The following is an 18,188-nucleotide window of genomic DNA, read 5'->3' on the forward strand; positions in this document are numbered from 1 at the left end:
TGATGTAACTTTGGATACAGAGTAATTTTGGCATTGTAAACAAACAAAGATATGTGTATCAGTAACTTTGTTGTGACGTGTGCATTATGTTGACAATACTCTAATGACATAAACATCGTCACGTCATGACGAGATCCGTTGACAAGGTGAAGCCCAGTAATACAAATCCAAATGCTTAATCTTGTTTGCTGTCTGTTGAAATGTAGTTTCTGTTCGCAAGTAGTTCGTGACGCTAACCTTGCACATATAATCGCTTTGACTTGTTTCTGGACAAGTACTCAGTCGTGGTGCAGGGCTTCCAAGTGTTGATTATCCGACATGGCGCAGGTGTCATCAATCAATCACGCACTTTTTCTTTGTTTTTCTTCTCGCAAGCCTGTACCGATTTAATTGGACACTAATCGATTGCAGACGAACGCAAACAAGATCGCAGCAATTCCACCATGCAATCAATATCTATTTAGTTTCTGAGCCGAGTGCATATGTGCGTGCACTACAGCGGGATGAGTTTTTACGTTTTGCCTACGCCGCCAATACAAGCGTTGATAAACTAAACGCCAAACATATTATTTTATCGACGACAAAGAACAGAAAACAGTGAAAGTTACAATTTTCAACAGCTTGTTAGTAAGTTATATGGCTTATGGTTTCTCAGAATTACAGTTTGTTTAGATAATCCAAAACGATTCCGGATAGAACCATTGAAAGGTATTACCGACTGACCAACGAAGTGGAACGGATTCAATTGTGATAGGAGTTGTATACACGCTGAGCACCTTTTATGAGCAAAACAATTCAGGCTTTGTGGACGTTTTGTGTCGCGAGAAGTTGCTTTGCCTCTGTAATAAGTTCGATGTTCTCTGTATCTTCCTTTGTTTTGAGGATAGATATAATCACTTGAAGACTTGGATACACATAATTCTAATACTCATGTGGTGAAGTAGTGCTTATCAAAGCAACAAGGAACCGGATTGTGTATCGTTTATGACGTTGAGTAGAAATTATGATATTGTTTTTTGCTGTATTGATATATTGTATCTGCGCGTGTACTAATTAAAGGTGCTAACCTGGCTTGTCATGAAAATATTGCAAAGGAATTGGCTTAGAAATGTGTGGTAGTGATTGGCGTTTCCTCGGAATTTGGTTGATGGCATTTGGTAACCTCTAGTATCCACACCTTTGGTTTAACTGGTATATTATCTGTGAGACGTTTAACGTTTGAGGAACCAAATTTCAAGTAATAATATTCAAGCAATATTTTAGGAAAACTGAAGTTTTTACAGTGTATTTGTTTAACTGATTAAGTTTAGTTTTAGGAGTTAGTATTCCTGATTTTATACAGTTGATTCAAACATTATGTGACACAAATGTATTTGTTCCTTTGTTCAGTGGCCTGCGGACATCCGTTGTTGGACGCCGCCTATTAACGGCAAGTTAAATGCATTAGCAATAGTCAAACGTTAATTGGATGTATAGCTTTAGCATCCACGTGTACACATTGTTCAGTATTTGTAAGTTAAATCGTCCCAAGCGTTTACCTTAAACTTGCTTATGACGAGTGCTGCACTTGGGCTCAAGCATGATAATCACTAAAGAGCCCCAGTAGAATGCGTATAAATTATGCATATCAGTTGCAATCGCAACAAGCCAAGTGAAATATTTGGGGAATTTAAACCATTGCTTTCCTGCGAAAGATTTTATGCCAGTAAAATGCACCCTCTCGGTTTTTAATATTGGTCTCATCGACGTCATATTCCTATTTTGATGACTTTTATCGATTGAATTTTTTAACCAATCCTATCACACAGTGCAAAAACTTTTAATTAACGGCACTGTAGTCAACATCAGTTTCAAGCATGTAACTTAACTGTTCTTACCGTGCTGTTCTTGCAAACCTCACAAACTTCTTTTTTCCGTGTGTTTTTCTGTAAAAAGTTTCTGTCTTTTGCTTTGTTAACCCAAATATCAACCAATTTCAGAAAACCAAAGCAATTTTTATACCACAACTGATAATAAACTACAATGTAAGCATGCCCACGGACTCCGAAATTGACGACGAGGTGGAAGACTACAAACTTTTCACAAATGAAAGTTTGAAAGGTCTAAGAAGTCGGTCCGCTTTACTTAAAAACAACATAAATGCTGTTAAGAATTCTGCCGCGAAACAAGCGATTTTGAAAGGTAAATAATCGATGTGCATTGTATAGCATTAAATACAAGTTATTTGAGTCTCGAGTATCGTTGCATTAACAACCAAACAAAACAGGTGTTGACGAATCTGTAACACCCGTTGAGCTAGATGAATCGGCGTACGAAGAATCTCAGCCCGACATTTCCCTTTCCGATGGCCAAGAATTACCTCAGTATTACGGCCAATTTCCCAAACACTTTCGTAACCGACCGTTGGAAGATATCGACCCCTACTACAAAGAACGTGGCAAAGAGGTAAAAAAACATATTGTTTTGAGAGAAAATGTGTTACTCGTGACCGAAGGCGTCAAATTACCTTGCATTTATATCACCGAATTGTGTTGAAAAAATTGTGCTGGTAATTCTACAACACATGTTTTGTTGGATTGTTCAAACAATGTAAAATCTGACTTATTTTTATGCACTAATATTGATTAGGTCGCAATTTTTTTATATCGGACTTGTGCTGCTATTGTACTTTTCTCTTGTCCAGATAAAATGTTGGGACCTGATACTGTTTGTGTTTGGTTGCGAAGAAACAATAGGAGTGCATTGGGCAATGGTTTCAATATTTTACTATTTCTGGCGTGATAGCATTGTTCCCGTTGTTGGATGGTCATCAATCTTTTCAAGCGACCGTTTCTTTTCTGAACTGTCAAAACTGTAACGAGTGTAGAGACAGAAGCAAACACGATACTTGAACAATAAAAGGCCCAAAGAACAACAAAGGCCTAATTTCACGTCATGCTTCTTCTGTTTCTGGTAACGGTAACTGGATATAATGTAAAACCATGCCAACTTTACACACCCTGAACAGCCTACTTTCTCAAACTTATTCCCCATTTTTTGTGAATTATGACACTTTGTACAAATACAATTATGTCATATTCTTTGCCGCGTATATTATAACGCCGCATCTGGGTTAGGTTTATAGTGCACGTTTGCTGTAGATACAGCAACATTGGATGGATTAATCATTAAGCAAAATAAGCGCCCGCTAAGAGCGTAACGGAAGGCGGGAGGTCAATAACATTAAACAAGCAACCGTAAACTTGTTTTTTTACAAGTTATAAAAGATGAAAGCAGAAACATGTACTGATGTGTAAACCTTTTTTTTAAATAGACTTTTTGTGTGATCGCCCGACGTTTTGGAAAAAATCAATTGTACAGATTTTCTGCTGCAAACTCTTGTTTTGTTTTGTCGCCATTTCAACGCTCACGACAACTTTTAATATCTGTTACATTGCACCCGTAAGTATAATCACGGTGTATTTTATGATATGGTGTTGTTAATAATCTGCTTTTCCAGACTGTTTGATGCTATTATAATGCTGACTATTCTTGTGAACTGTGTCTTTCTCGGATTAGATGAAGAAATTCCTAATGCAGAGTAGGTGTCAAAGGAATTTAACAATGTTATCCTACTTCGATTATATTATATAGGTTAAGTGTTTAACCTCAAATAACGTACGAATATAGCATTTTTAGTTTATTTTTTGGCATTCGAATGTATTAATTGTTCTGCAGATACTTTTTCACTGCGTTTTACTCTATGGAGCTTGTTATCAAAGTAGGAGCACGGGGTTTTGTGTTGGAGCGCTTTACATATCTTCGAGATCCTTGGAATTGGTTGGATCTAATAGTTTTGATTGTAGCGTGAGTCAGATTAAGTTCTGATACTAGTTATTTATTTTAACTAAATATATGTAAATTATTTTGAAATAGCTACACCAGCCTTGCAGGGACCCCAAGCGTGTCAAGTTTGCGTTCATTTCGAGTACTTCGTGCCCTCAAATCTGTGTCAATCGTTCCTGGTATGTATTTTTTTTGTGAAAAAAATTGCAGATACGATTGTCACTCGTATTTTTTAGGTTTAAAAACGATAGTCAATGCACTATTTCACTCGATGAAACCCCTTGCTGAAGTTCTTCTTATCATGGGATTTCTTCTCATTGTGGTTTCACTAATTGCCCTTCAAGCATACCAAGGGGTTTTAAGAAGAAGATGTGTACGATTTCCGACGCCTGTTGGCAATCAATCTGTCTACGATTTGCTACATGATCGTAACTACACAACCAACCAATGTAGGTGTTTGAGAACGAAAATATGTAAATACTAATGTCCATTAACATTTAGCAACGACAAGTTAAATTTCAGAATACACTTTAGCCAACTCAATGAAAATGTCTCCACTATATGCGCTTACTGTATAAATGTTAGTTTTCTCCAAAACAACTGAATGACAATTTTGAAAGGCATCTCAACATGTTGCATGGTGTTAAAATTTATGCGCATAAAAGTAATTCACTCATACAAATATAGCATAATAGTTTGACCTAAAACTCGTATATTTTATTGCTATAAAAGGATCGTGTTTTGGCAGTGGCAAGCATTACAGTTGTATTGTAAGCTTTTGCTGTAATTTAGGTCATTGTCAAATTACAGCTGTGGTAGGCTATCTCGCATAAACGCACAAGCTTCCAGGACTCCTTTTAATTTATTTTTGTTCAATAATTGATGCGATACGTCACGGACGGTTGATCGCCATTTGTTACTGGCAAAAAGACTTCTTGGTACAAAAAAAATTGGCCATGGTATTGGACCGTTGTCAATGTTTCACCTGACAAGGTACAGGTGGCTGCATTTTTTGTGGTCCATAAAAACATTTTCCACTTCCTGTAACGGTTGTTTTACGTTTCCAAAAGTCGTAGTTTACACACATAATTCAATAAAGTGTCCGTATAAGTCCTTTCTTCTCAACGTTGGGGGTTTGTTTTGCCTTTATTGCAGATTTAAGATTCTTTGGTAACTATAGTTTAAACAAAAATTAAAAACATCTTACAAAAAGCTTGAAAACACGCAAACTTCAATTGCTGTATTGATTAAGGTGATAATGGCGTACCGATTATTACCACTTGTTTAAAAGTTTGTAGTTGGCTAATACCTTGCTGAAAGAGCATTTCTAGTTTGCCTTAACGGTTAACAGAACAAACGATAAATAGGAAAACTTTCTGTGTCAGCATTGTATAATTAAAAAATATATATTACGAACTCGGATTGTAACTATAAGTGACCTGTATTTATTTTAAAGCCAACTGGAATCCTGTTGAAGGCGAAGAAGTCGTTTGCGGAAACGGAACAGGGAGCGGGTATAAATTTACAACTAGCAAAAAATTTACAATTCTGTGTTTTCATATAAATTTGATATGTTTTGATAAAGGTTTTGCCCGCAAGGATATGTATGTTTACCTGACGTTGCTGACAATCCTAATTTCGGAAACACAAACTTTGATAACATGCCATATGCTCTTCTTACATCGCTTCAACTTCTTACGCTCGATTTTTGGGAAAACGTGTACAATATGGTAGGTGCATTTTACGGTACCTTTGAGGCAGTTCCAGTTTTAAACATCTGTTACATTTTACAAACATATTTGATATTTTAACATTTGCTTAGATTATTCGCGCTGAAGGACCTTGGAATGTGTTGTTCTTTTTGATGTCGGTTTTTCTAGGGCCTTTTTACCTTCTTAACCTGTTGCTTGCTGTTGTCACCCTAGCTTACCACAAAGAACACGAAAAGCAGGTATGACTGCGTGGAAAGTAGTGTAAGCACATAATTTGCAACTGCCCTTTATATATATGTTTAAAAAACACTGTATGTAGGAAGATTTAGAACAGGAACGTACGCTTGCAAAGGAGAGGGCCAAAAGAAAACAACTTCGAAGAAAAAAACTGCTCGAACAAAAAACGGCGAAACGCTCAAATGCTGTTGCGCCCACCGAACAAGCACCTTCAACCGCCCAATCAATAACGGATATTGTTGCGTGCGTAAGGGCGACTGCCCAAGCGAATGCTTTGGATCACAGTTCCGATTTACGCAATAACGACATTTCCGGTACTAAACATCTTGCTGTTGGAAAAAACGGAGCCCCAAAAAACAAACTGCAATCATTTTCAAACAGTCGGAAAGATGTGTCCGTCGACAGCTCAGATTCAAGTAAGTTTGTGAAAATCAATAGGCAATAACGAAATCTCTTTTTTTTTCTTGTACGTTTTCACATATTTTGTTGTTAGCCAACCAAAGTACGGGCAAATGGGAGTCAAGAGTGAAAAGCTTAAAGACATGGTGGACGGATTCATTTTGTAGTTGGCAATGCCATCCAACTTTTCTATGGTTTCAACGTGGACTTAAAATTGTAAGACTATTGTAATATCAATATTTTGACATTGTAAAAGTTACTTTTAATTTGTCTATAGATTGTGAAAAGTAAGATTTTCGAATTTTTTATCATCCTGTGCATTGTAATAAACACAGTTTTTCTGGCTATTGACCACCATGGTATACCGACGGAATTGGAAAATGCCCTGAGCGTTGGAAATAAGGTAACACAGATATTTCACCTGTCATGAAATATGTAACCGAGCACTGTTCAAACTTTTGGAAGGTTTTTACTTTCGTTTTTCTTGCGGAAGCAGTCTTAAAAATTCTCGCTTTGAATCCTATCGGATACCTGAAGAACCCTTGGAACTTGTTCGATTTTCTTATTGTGGTGATCAGCATTGTGGAATTTTTATTGGTTGCAGTTCTGGCTGGAAATGGTTTTACAGTTTTACGAACATTGAGATTGGTATGACAATAATTTATGTTGACTTGCTGGCAACGTGTAATAAAGTGTCAACTGGGACAAGGCTACATAGAATTATTTATTTGCTTGGTTGGCTAAACCAATTTTGTGTTTTGGACAGCTACGGGTTTTCCGACTCGCCAGAATGTGGGAAACAATGAACAAACTGGTGTCAATTATTTGGAAAAGTATCAGTGATGTTAGTTATCTTACCGTTGTGCTTTTTCTGGTATTGTACATTTTTGCGGTGATAGGTAAGCGTTTTCGGAAATTAGCAAAATGTCTATTCATAAATAACAAGTCTCTGTTGTAGGAAAGCAGTGGTACAGTAATGCATACATGATGAGCGCGTCTCGCTTCGAAGACAATCAAATACCACGATGGCATTTTGGAGACTTCTACCACTCTTTTTTGATGGTGTGGAGAGTAATGTGCGGCGAATGGATTGAACCGTTGTATGATTGTCTTCACATTAACAACGGTGATGGACGTTGCATAGTTCTTTTCCTCAGCATAACCTTTTTTGCAAATTTTATGGTAAATTTATTTTGCAACAATTTAACTCAGTAACTTAATAATAAGTGATTTCTGAATGTTAGATCCTAAATCTATTTACTGCTATCCTTCTGGAAGCATTCGAAGTCGATGAACTGAAAGCTAAAAAGAAAAAAGACAAGAATTCTGTTGTGCCGGTAAACTATTGTTTTAGTTTTGGTTGTTAAGCTTAATATTTGATAATAATGATTGCAGAATGCGGAGGATGGAACCAACAATAAACCGAAGCTTGACGACAAGCGACAAGATAAAACAGACGGAAACATTGGTAAAATGCAAATGAATACATTAAATTAAATTTATGTATAACCGCAAGTTCGGGAAATGTTTATTTCCAGGCTAAAATCAGTTGACAGTGTTATAAAAACAAATTATTTTCGCTAAAAGGCAACTTCAGTGTCTATAGAGAGCAATAAAAGGGATTAAAATTAGAAAAAAAAGTGTTAGCGAAGTTAATTATAACACTGTCAACTGATTTTAGCCTGGACATAATAAACATTTCCCGAACTTGTAATTTATAAAATGAAAGGTGGAAATCGTTGCGACAATGGCAATAGAACAGGAAAAGATTCCCAGAATCAATTTACCAGGATTTATGTACAATCGTTGACAAAAGTAACAGTTTAGCGTTGCGAAAAATTACTGAAAGCGCGATTTTGTCCCAATCACCAGGTGGCTATGATCGAAGAGAATCATCCGCGTCGCAAATATTTGAACTGAATCATTGTAACGCAAAAAAGCAGTCGCACGCCAAACGTGACTTAAATGGCACTTCACTTCACACTCTCAACGAATCACCTGAAGAAAATGTGCAAAATAAAGTTAAACCAAATCGTCAACCGCTTCAACGCCAACAGAGCATGGACAAGTATGTTTTGCGAATTGCAAAAAAGCTACATAACAAATCTTTCAACGTCAAATTATTTCCAAGGTCCAGCGAAAATCTGCCTGCTCGCAACATTTTTTTAACAGCAGAAACCATTTCTGAACTTGATGAAGAAAATGAAACAAGTTTTGCCCGTCAAAACCTTCGTTCCTCCACCAACATTTCGCGTGAAAATAGCGAGACCTTTCCAAAAATCGAAGAAAATGTTTCAAAAAATAAAACGTCGTCAGGTATTTGTTGTATTTCACTAGATCTTTGCGCTTGTAGCAATGCAAGAGAGGAAGAGGGGTCACAAAATGATTTTATTTCCGAAAACAATGAGGAAAATCATGATGAACCACCACCTTGTTTGCCAAACGCATTTTTGCAAAGGTGAGCGCCACTTTTATGTGTTTATATGTCTCGTTTTGGGAATAACTCCTACGGAAGTCGTTAATTTGCTGCAAATTTGATAATTTTTGTCTAAAAAACTAGATATCCTCAACTAAAAGAAGAAGCATCAGGAAAAACTTCACGGTATTGGCATGCTATTAGGAAATCCTGCTTTATGCTTGTGGAACATCCGTTTTTTGAATGGTTTATTTTATTTTTAATTTTGGCGAGCACAGTTTGTTTGGTGGGTAATGCGTGTTTTAAACAACGAAGTTCTTTAACTAACTTGTTTCCGTTCGTAGACTCTTGAAGACATTCATTTAGAAAATGATCCTGTAAAAAAAGACATTCTCGAGAAGCTTGAATATGTTTTCACGGCGTTATTTACTCTAGAAATGTTGCTAAAATGGATTGGAATTGGATTTACAAAATATTTCACACAAGTTTGGTGTATTCTAGACTCTGCTATTGTAGCGGTAAGAGAGAAATTATTTTTGTGTCTTTTCTTTGTTTTCTGAATAAGCCTCTGATAAAAAAAAATCTGATATTATTTGTAATATTTTTTGACAAAGCCGACTTCATTTATATCGATTGTATCACAGGCTTCCTGGGCTGGGATTTTGCTGCAATCTCAGGCATCACAGTTTCGCGTCCTCAGAGCATTGCGTGCGTTTCGGCCTCTTCGAGCTGTATCACGTTGGCAGGGAATGAAGGTACATTGGTCATTAAAAGTACACCTTTTTGTTTCGGTTATTTCGGTTAAAAAATACTGTTTTTGCGTTCAAACTTTAATAAGATTATTTGAAAGGTTGTCGTCGATGCTCTGATCTATTGTATTCCCTCAATTGGCAACGTATTATGTGTTTGTTTGCTTATCTGGTTCGTGTTTGGAATTATCGGCGTTCAGTACTTCAAGGGCCAGTTTTACAGGTAATAAAAAATGCGGATTTGTGAAACTTATAGGGTTTCATTTGTTTCCTTTTAATCAGATGTGTAGATGCAAGTGACAATATGGTTAACGATTCTGCGGTTGTAAATAAAACCACATGTCTCGACAGTCCGAACGACTACCGTTGGGTTAACCGAAATATCAATTTTGACAACGTTGGAATAGCTATGGTTGCTCTATTCCAAGTGGTAAAGATAAAGTTTTTATTCGTTGAAAAAATTGAAAATAAAACAAAAATTTAAAATTTAGGCAACATTTGAAGGCTGGATTGAACTTATGGCAGATTCCACTGATGTAACTGGTGAAGATCAACAGCCTATCCGAAATTTTTCACAATACAACACCATTTTTTACGTGGTCTTTGTTTTAGTTGGATCATTTTTTATTCTTAATCTCATCGTTGGAGTTATCATAGAGAGCTTTCAGAAACTTCGTAAACAGGTATTTTAAAGTTTTTGGTTTTAAGTTGTTTTCTAAAAACAATTTGATTTTTCTGCAGACGGATTCCAGCTCTGCTGTCGAAACACTTCTCACAGATTCACAAAAGCAATTTTACAAAACGATGCGTACGATGCTAAACAGAAAACCCAAAAAGACTATTCCTCCACCAACTGTGAGTAAATACATTGTAACACTTTCTAAAACAAACTTCTTTGTTTTGCCAATATCTTACAGTTAGAAAGTTCAAATGATAATATCCCCAACCGCAATCAACATTTTCGCTAGTGACTGTCGCACTATAGGCCTGTATCCAGTGGTGGGATTCAAATTTTTTGTCAGTCGGTTCTATCACAAAAGTCATATTTTCAGCCGGTTCTGTTACAAAAAGTCCATTGACAGTAACCAGTGATGCTAACCGGTTCGCTAGTGTCATAAAATTTCGTGAGACGGTTCTATAGAACCGGTGCGAACCGGCTGAGTCCCACCACTGCCTGTATTCCACCAAATGCAGCCAGTGTCTCTATGTTATTTGTTTATAAATACCAGAAGTGAAGAATAACATTTTATGTTTTACCATTTCTTCAGATTGATGTCCTAATTATTTATCCAAATATGAAATCAAATAGTTTGGCAATCTAATCCCAAATACCCTTTTAGCTCCGTTTTAGCCGAGTATCTCGCAAAAGAATCTATAACCAGTGATTCTCAAACTTTTTCACTATTTTTTCAAAACGGTCCCTTTGCCATTATTTCGAGGGCTCGCTGTCCGTAAACCTGAATGCGTATTTCAGAAAAATGAAAGTTGATTGCAGGATTTTAGCTAGTTATGCAAAATTGCGCATAACAATCATCCAAATCTGACATCACAGACAAGACAAAAGCATTATTGTTGGCTGTTATGCAATAAAGCCTATTGTTTAGAAATGGAGACGGTCGATTCTCACTTTTACTTATTCAATTGCACAAACTGACGCCAAATAAGAATAAAGAATTACTTCCACTTTTTCGCGGATGCGGCAAAATGCCCTGCCTAAAGGACAGCGGACCCCAGTTTGAGAACCGCTGCGTTAACCATTTTTGCGATCCAAACACTTCTATTCCGGATTAAATTTAGAATATTCGGAAGTCACACGGACGGCGACACGAGAAAACGTTAGATACGGTACTCTGATCCTTGCCAATTAACTTTCTGTGTAGGCTTCCGTTTGATTAAGTTTATTAGGCTAAGCCAGTGGTTCCCAACAGGGGTGCCAATTGCAATGCTCAAGGGTGTCGCGAGATATTAACATTGCATTACTGCGGCCCATTCTTTATTTTAACTTTAACCCGTGCGGAATTTATTTATTTTTAGCCGAGTTTCAGTAATAAATGTTAAGCACCCATTTATTTCATTTAACCCTAGACGGCGTTTCGCTTGGTTCATCATGATAACATTGTTGGAAACTTTTGCATGGGAAAACGATACATAGCTAATCGATCGATACATAGCTACGAGATAAGGCTAAGTTGTAAACCCTTTAACTGCGGCGGGCCCATAAATGGGCTCGAAGACACGGTCTATTGTAAATCGCGATATGAATACAAACTGGTACGAATTTTGTTTGCCAAATAAGGTGCGTTTGAACGCATATGTACAAATGGCTTCTATGTGTGACGGGATTCTTCGTATTAACGAACATAAAAAAGGGAGAACGACAACTTATAGTCGAGGAAGAAATGCGGGTGTCTTTATCGAATGCTCCCCCAGATAGGCTAAGCGCCCCCTCTTGCCCCTACGTGGCGGCGCCCATGCACATGATCAGGGGTCGCCAACCTTTACCACTCTAAAAACCATTCGGGCCAATTTCACACAGAAAAAAACAAACAACGGGAGCCCCAAAGACCTTTTAAAATTTGAAATAAAATGTCACTGTAAAAACGTTATTATGTCTCACGACATTCGACTTTCGTTGTTAGTTAGTTCCTTGCATTTTAGGTACACAGTTAAGGCAAATGAAATTTCCCACGTAGCATTGAATGCTGTTTTCTTCAGACCCGGATTTTGTTTCTGTATTTAACGCGTATTGTCAGACAAGTAGTAACAAACAAGTATTGTTACGCGGGCACACACACTGCAAAACGAAACAGTAATCTTGTCCGTTAACCTGCGCGTCGCCAGTTTACCTCTTTACGTTTATGGTATAGACGCGGTTGTAGCTAACTACTAGAAACTTTCTCCGTTAGTACATTAGTTTCATAGTAACCATATATGTTTTTCTTAAATTTCCTGACTTTTTCACCTAATTTCACGTGAGGCATAAAAATAGTTCAATAGCAAGACTGAAAGTACCAATAACGTGTTCGTTGTTGTGCGCGAACAAACGCCGGTCGTTTGTTAATTGTGATTGAATAAAAGAGTACTGTCAGTAGACTGGAATATTATTACACAAAGTTCTGACTCTAAATAAGTAAATTTCAGCCTCTGAACTTTTTCGTTAGCACATTGTACAAATAACGTCCGCTTTCCCGACGTCAAACCACTCCACGCCTGATTTTTGGCTGCTCCTGAATGTTGCTTGTGTTTGGACGCAATCGTCCAATAAAATTAATGCCTGGCCACCAGGTTTATGGTTTAAATTAGTGATGTACCGAATCATTTATGACGTCACGCGAAGTCGTACGCTACGCGTTTGACATGAAAACCAAACTTGGACAACTAGATTTTTTTTGTTTTTTTTCGAATTAGTTTAGAATTGAAACTAGAGCATCTCAGTTTTAACAAATTAGATTGGAACTATAATTACCATGTTCTCAAAATTAAACTAGAATTAGATAAAGACAACCAACCAACTTGATTTCAAATTTGAAATCCGAGTTTTGCACGATTTACACTGAGGTAGTGCTTAACGGCGGTTCGTGCTGGGCCAAATGTGTTTAAAAAACATTTATCAGTGGTGCGGTTTGATCTGTGGCATTGTTTTGTGCGCTTTGCACACGAAACGCTTGCTGGTAGCACATTCCTAAAAATACTGTTGGACAAACTAGCGCTTTTGACAAAACTGTAAATTAGATTAGAATTAAAATTAAAGCAAACTCGATATTTTTAAACTATATTAGAATTAAAATTACCGCCATTTTGGTCTAATTTGCCGAATTAGTCAACTAGAATTATCTAGTGCTTTAAATGCGCTTAATGCTTTAAATGTGCGTTCGTAAAAGACTAGGTTTCGCAACAAATTATCCGGCCGAAACCGAATCTTTCCAAACCGAATATTCAGTACATCTCTAGTTTAAATGTTAATCAAACCAACCATTAGGCTACATATCCTTGAGGTATGTGGACGACTAAACAAAACAACTCATCTATATTGGTGCAGAATCGAGTCCAATTACAAGTTTTTCATTTGGTCACCAACAGTCGGTTTGAGTTGGGGGTGTTTGTGTTGATTGTTCTGAACATGATTACACTAAGTATGGAGCACTACCAGATGAATGACATTTGGAGGGATTCACTGCGAATATGCGATATAACATTTACGTCACTATTTGCTTTGGAAGCGACATTAAAGCTGATTGGGATGCGATATTACTACTTCCGTGACGTGTTTAACGTTTTCGACTTCCTTGTCGTGGTTGTATCCATCACAGGTAAATCTTTAAATTTGCACTTTGTTGGAAAGCGCTACACAATTATTTTGTACTGTACAAGGAATATTCTTATCTGCAATCTAGATCAGTAATTAATTTTAATGAGAAGTGGAAACGAAACCATTATTGTTTATGGATTTCAGTAACCTTCATACTTTTTTCTACAGGTTTTATTTTGGAAAATCTTATCGCGTTTATTGTTTCTCCCACTTTGTTGCGAGTAGTTCGGGTTTTCCGAGTTTTTCGAGTCTTGCGGGTGGTTCGAGCTGCCCGAGGAATTCGTCGCCTCATTCTCACACTTATGATTTCAATCCCTGCTTTGTTTAATATTGCCGTGTTGCTTAGTGTGTTTATGGTCATCTTTGCCATTTTAGGTAAGTAACATTTAGCTGATACAAACAAACGTTTAAAAAAACGATTCTAAAATAAATTTCTCAATACTTCACACCTTAACTCAGTGGTTCTTAACCTTTTTATCACGGCCAAATCCCAACGATATTCTTCAGCCTTTGGACGAACCCTAACAAGTTGCATCCTGGATTTTTAAACCATTTTGTTTTGTGTGTAACAATTAGCTTTTGACCAAACATAGTGGCAACAGGTACTTTTTGTCATTTTGTTAAATTCTGACATAATAATACAAGCAACTCACAATGCTTATTGTTACGTCACAAAAACAAAACCATAGTGTAACCTTCCAGTGTTTTGATATTTAGCAAATAATTTTTTAGCGACCACAGAACCCTAAAGTTTGACTAAAACGAGTATTTGTATTGTACTCCCAAAGACCTTCGTCGAACCCCTGGTTGAGCGTTGCCGAACCCCGGTTAAGAACCACTGCCTTAACCTGCTACAAGTTACCCGGTAGTCATTCAAAGCAAAGATAATGGTTTCTACAGTTGTATGAATAAAATCTGGGCTGCAATAGGTCATAAAATTTATGAGGTTGTGGTGCAATTGGTTAACAATCAGCAACTTGAAATCCACCAAAGTGTGATCTTTGTAAATATTTGTTATCCTCAAAACACAAATGTTTTCGACTCTTAAAAATGTTTTATTGGTAAAACTCACCTGGTACAAAAATATTAGATGATATTCACATCACAACTTGGGTTTTGTTTGTCATTGATCGATGGCTTTGTCTTAGCCCTAAATTAACTAAGCATACACCTCACTTGTTTTCAGGAATGACAATGTTCATGCACGTAAAGTTGTCTGGTGCACTGAATGATCAGGTTAACTTTCAAACTTTTGGGAATGCTTTATTGGTTTTATTTCGCTTGGTTACATCAGCTGGATGGAATGATGTGCTTGAACCGCTAATGAACACAAGAAACTGCAACCCAGACCTTAAACCAGTATCAGACTGTGGAGATCCTGTTGGAGCTATTATTTACTTTGTTGTGTTCATCTTTGTCGTCTTTCTAGGTACTTTACAATAACGCGATCCATAAGATAATATATTAGTCAGTACGCTATATAGCCTACAGCCTCCATTGTCAATGCAAGAATGCAAGTAAATTAAGATTCACTTGTAAAAGTTGCTATTAAACCCATCCCATAAACTTAATTTAGATAATTTACAGCACGGAAACGTTTACATTTTCAAATATATTTCGTTGTTATTCAGTTATTGTAAACATGTACATCGCAATAATTTTGGAAAATTTCGACGAAATATTTAAACAAGATGAAAGTGGAGTTTCGCAAGGAGACTTTGAGACATTTTACATGGTTTGGGGAAGATATGATCCAAAAGCCACCCAATTTGTTACACTCACCGAACTTTCAAATTTACTACATGATTTGCACCCCCCATTTCAACTCCCGAAACCCAACTTGGTAAGTTTTACAACCTTGAAAAACCCTCCTCTACGTAAAGACCCTTTTTTTAGGAAATGTGAATGTTGTGGTTTTTAGTGTAATCATACCACATGAACATTGCTGTCAATAGGTGAAAATTGGAGCATTGGACCTACCTGTACTCTATGGCGATAAAGTGCATTGCCTTGATGTTCTTTTCGCTTTGGTAAAACGCATACTAGGAGAAGTTGAAATATCTGAAGAAATGCGTTTGGAAGCTGAAGAACGCCTGCTCCGATCGTTTCCCAATCGCAAGACCCTTAAAGCGGAAACCACTACTTTGGTTCTTCGTCAGCAAATAAGAGCTGCAAAAGTGATACAGGTATTGTACCTAAGGACCAAAAGAATTTGAACTAAGCGCTTTTTGTAACAGACCCTGGGTGAGGTGAAATTAATACAGAAGTTAATTGGGCGTTTAGACTTTAACTTTATTTTATAAACTTTAATCATAAACTTTGTCTCGAGTTTGATTACATTTAAGACCTTAAATTCCTGTTCCTCGCGTTCGCTAATCCGCAATATTACAATATATTAAACAGGATGCTTGGAAGACGTTTTCTACAAAAAAGCGAAAAGAAGTTCTTGGTGTGGATAACAACAAAAATGTAACCGTAACCAATCCAGTGCCTTCATCTGCGCACGTGACAACAACTAATGAATTTACAAATTCAAGTACCTCTATGATAAGTGAAGCAGTTACCAAGATTGGGAAAATATCAAATGCACAAAGCAGGAATGTGGATAGTTCTAAAAATATTTCAACATTGATCCAAGTCGATGCTAAATTACCAGTAGATGAAGACATTTACGCGGAAAGATTACACGACCAAGCTTTTCCTGATACATCATCACAGACACCAGTACCAACGCCAGCAAACGGTGGCATAGATGAATCACAAGGAACTGGCAACAAGTTGCAAACGTACACACATATTCAGTCTTCTGCTACCGATATAAAGTCTACTGCAATGGAATCAAAGCTTGATGCGACTAACGTTGCCAAGTCTCACCCCCAATCAGTAAACAAAAACAACAGCAGCATTTTGCCTCTGACGAATGTCGAGGATACTTTTAATGATTACAAAGAAAACGGTTTAATATTTCATAACGTTACAGGATATATGAATGAAGCTGATACGCCAACAGACATCATTCGACCAAAAACTGCAATGGAACTCGGGAGATCAACAAATAAGAAACTTGGTGGAAGGCCGAATAGTTCAACAAACAATAATGTGAAATCCAACGGAAATAAAAGCCGCCAAGAACCAAATGACATAACTGTTGGTCAAACTAAAAATAAACTATTTTACTAGTCTCCAAACGGAATCCGATGGAGCCTGTAGACTTAAACAAGCATGCATTGCCAAAGCACCACCGCAATGAAACATATATCAAACGATGAGTCTGACATAAAACCCAAAAAACACGTAAAGAGTAACGGAAAATCACAAACTAGTATATAAATAAAGTTTGGGCTAAGTTTATAAAGCACAACATTCAACAATCTTACCGTCCACATTACTACTTTGTTGTCTATATTTTCAAATAAATGGTACTTTTAGTGCTGTTTGGAGTTTCTGAAGTTTCTGAAGTATGTTTGTTCTATTATGTTTAATACATTTTGTTTAATAAACCCCACATTGTTGAAGACAGGTTTTTGTAAATAAGGTTACAACTTAGCACCATGCCTTTTCAGGTTAACTCGCAGTCACAAATAGCCTATTATACTTATAGTATTTATCAATTAGTACCTCTTTTAGTCTTAAAAGGCGCCCACTCTTAAAATGTAATTTTGCAAAGTTTATAAAAGCGTTTTTTTATTGTAAACGTTTACCTATCACAATTAGTAACAGCGGCATTGGAATTTATCAGCGCAATTGTGGTAATGTTCAAAGGTCAATTACATTGGTTGAGTTCGGTTTTGATAGTGTTGCAAACAATCTACAACCGAACCGCAATACGCAAGGTCCACTGAAGGCGTCACCGGTGCCTGTCTCATATGCTTTACGTGTTAGCTTCGTAGTAGGGTTTTCGCCAGGTTGAACAGTATCAGTGAAGATGAACATAAATTCATTACTGGGATCAGTCACGAAACCTCTATATGCAGACCAGCGATTAAGGCACATTCAAGTATAAATCACAGTACGCCAGGCCGATCACCAAGCATTCCCACATGATAATGCGTAGGGTAGAATAATCTAGCCTGCGGTTGGTTTTGGGCTGACGATAGGAGTCTTTCCGCTGAGCTAACATAGCTCGAATCCGTCGAAAGTCGAATCACGCAATGGGTGATATAGAACAGTGTTTTTCAACCTTTTTTGAGCCACGGAACACTTGTTGCATTAAAATAGTTTTGCGGAACACCAAACGAAAATTTAATGCAATGAAACAACAAGGCTCAGGGTGACACTATAACGCTAAATCGAGGGAACGGCTAAATTGCACATCACGCTATCAATAAAACGGATAGAAACGCTCATATGACACTATTGAAGTTGGGGGGAGGTTTTATGAAAACGTAACATCAAAACTTGTGTAGTACCTAAATACAATATTCGCCTAGCACTGGCTCTTAATTCCTTGATTCATCGTTTTCTATACGCAAACAATTTTGCTGAACGCCAGAATGGGGTTTAAATGTTCAATACTAATTACATTTACCGTCAACAGTTTA

At 37.1% G+C, this 18,188-nt stretch overlaps 1 protein-coding gene across 4 annotated transcripts; it reads left to right on the top strand.

Annotated features, from left to right (window-relative positions):
- The first annotated feature begins 386 nt into the window (after positions 1-386).
- LOC145225481 (sodium channel protein 1 brain-like) lies at positions 387-17,162 on the top strand. Of its 4 annotated transcripts, XM_080092191.1 has the most exons (33): positions 387-2,181; positions 2,267-2,445; positions 3,314-3,441; positions 3,500-3,580; positions 3,718-3,846; positions 3,916-4,004; positions 4,062-4,274; positions 5,282-5,339; positions 5,411-5,555; positions 5,648-5,776; positions 5,857-6,190; positions 6,268-6,389; positions 6,451-6,576; positions 6,639-6,821; positions 6,940-7,072; positions 7,132-7,355; positions 7,418-7,510; positions 7,569-7,641; positions 8,046-8,241; positions 8,305-8,631; positions 8,734-8,875; positions 8,934-9,107; positions 9,234-9,344; positions 9,440-9,561; positions 9,621-9,768; positions 9,830-10,021; positions 10,080-10,193; positions 13,378-13,648; positions 13,816-14,022; positions 14,834-15,076; positions 15,279-15,490; positions 15,603-15,833; positions 16,051-17,162. In XM_080092191.1, the coding sequence occupies exons 1-33, from the start codon at positions 2,031-2,033 to the stop codon at positions 16,825-16,827; spliced, it is 6,057 nt and encodes a 2,018-aa protein (XP_079948317.1). In that variant the 5' UTR covers positions 387-2,030; the 3' UTR covers positions 16,828-17,162. The 4 variants fall into 4 exon arrangements, with proteins under 4 accessions (XP_079948317.1, XP_079948320.1, XP_079948318.1 ...); XM_080092194.1 differs by lacking the exon at positions 8,046-8,241 and having other exon boundaries at positions 8,511-8,631; XM_080092192.1 differs by lacking the exon at positions 7,418-7,510.
- Positions 17,163-18,188: the final 1,026 nt, after the last annotated feature.

The sequence above is a fragment of the Phallusia mammillata genome, chromosome 4 (genome assembly GCF_965637545.1).
Source record: "Phallusia mammillata chromosome 4, kaPhaMamm4.hap1.1, whole genome shotgun sequence".
Lineage (NCBI taxonomy): Eukaryota > Metazoa > Chordata > Ascidiacea > Phlebobranchia > Ascidiidae > Phallusia > Phallusia mammillata.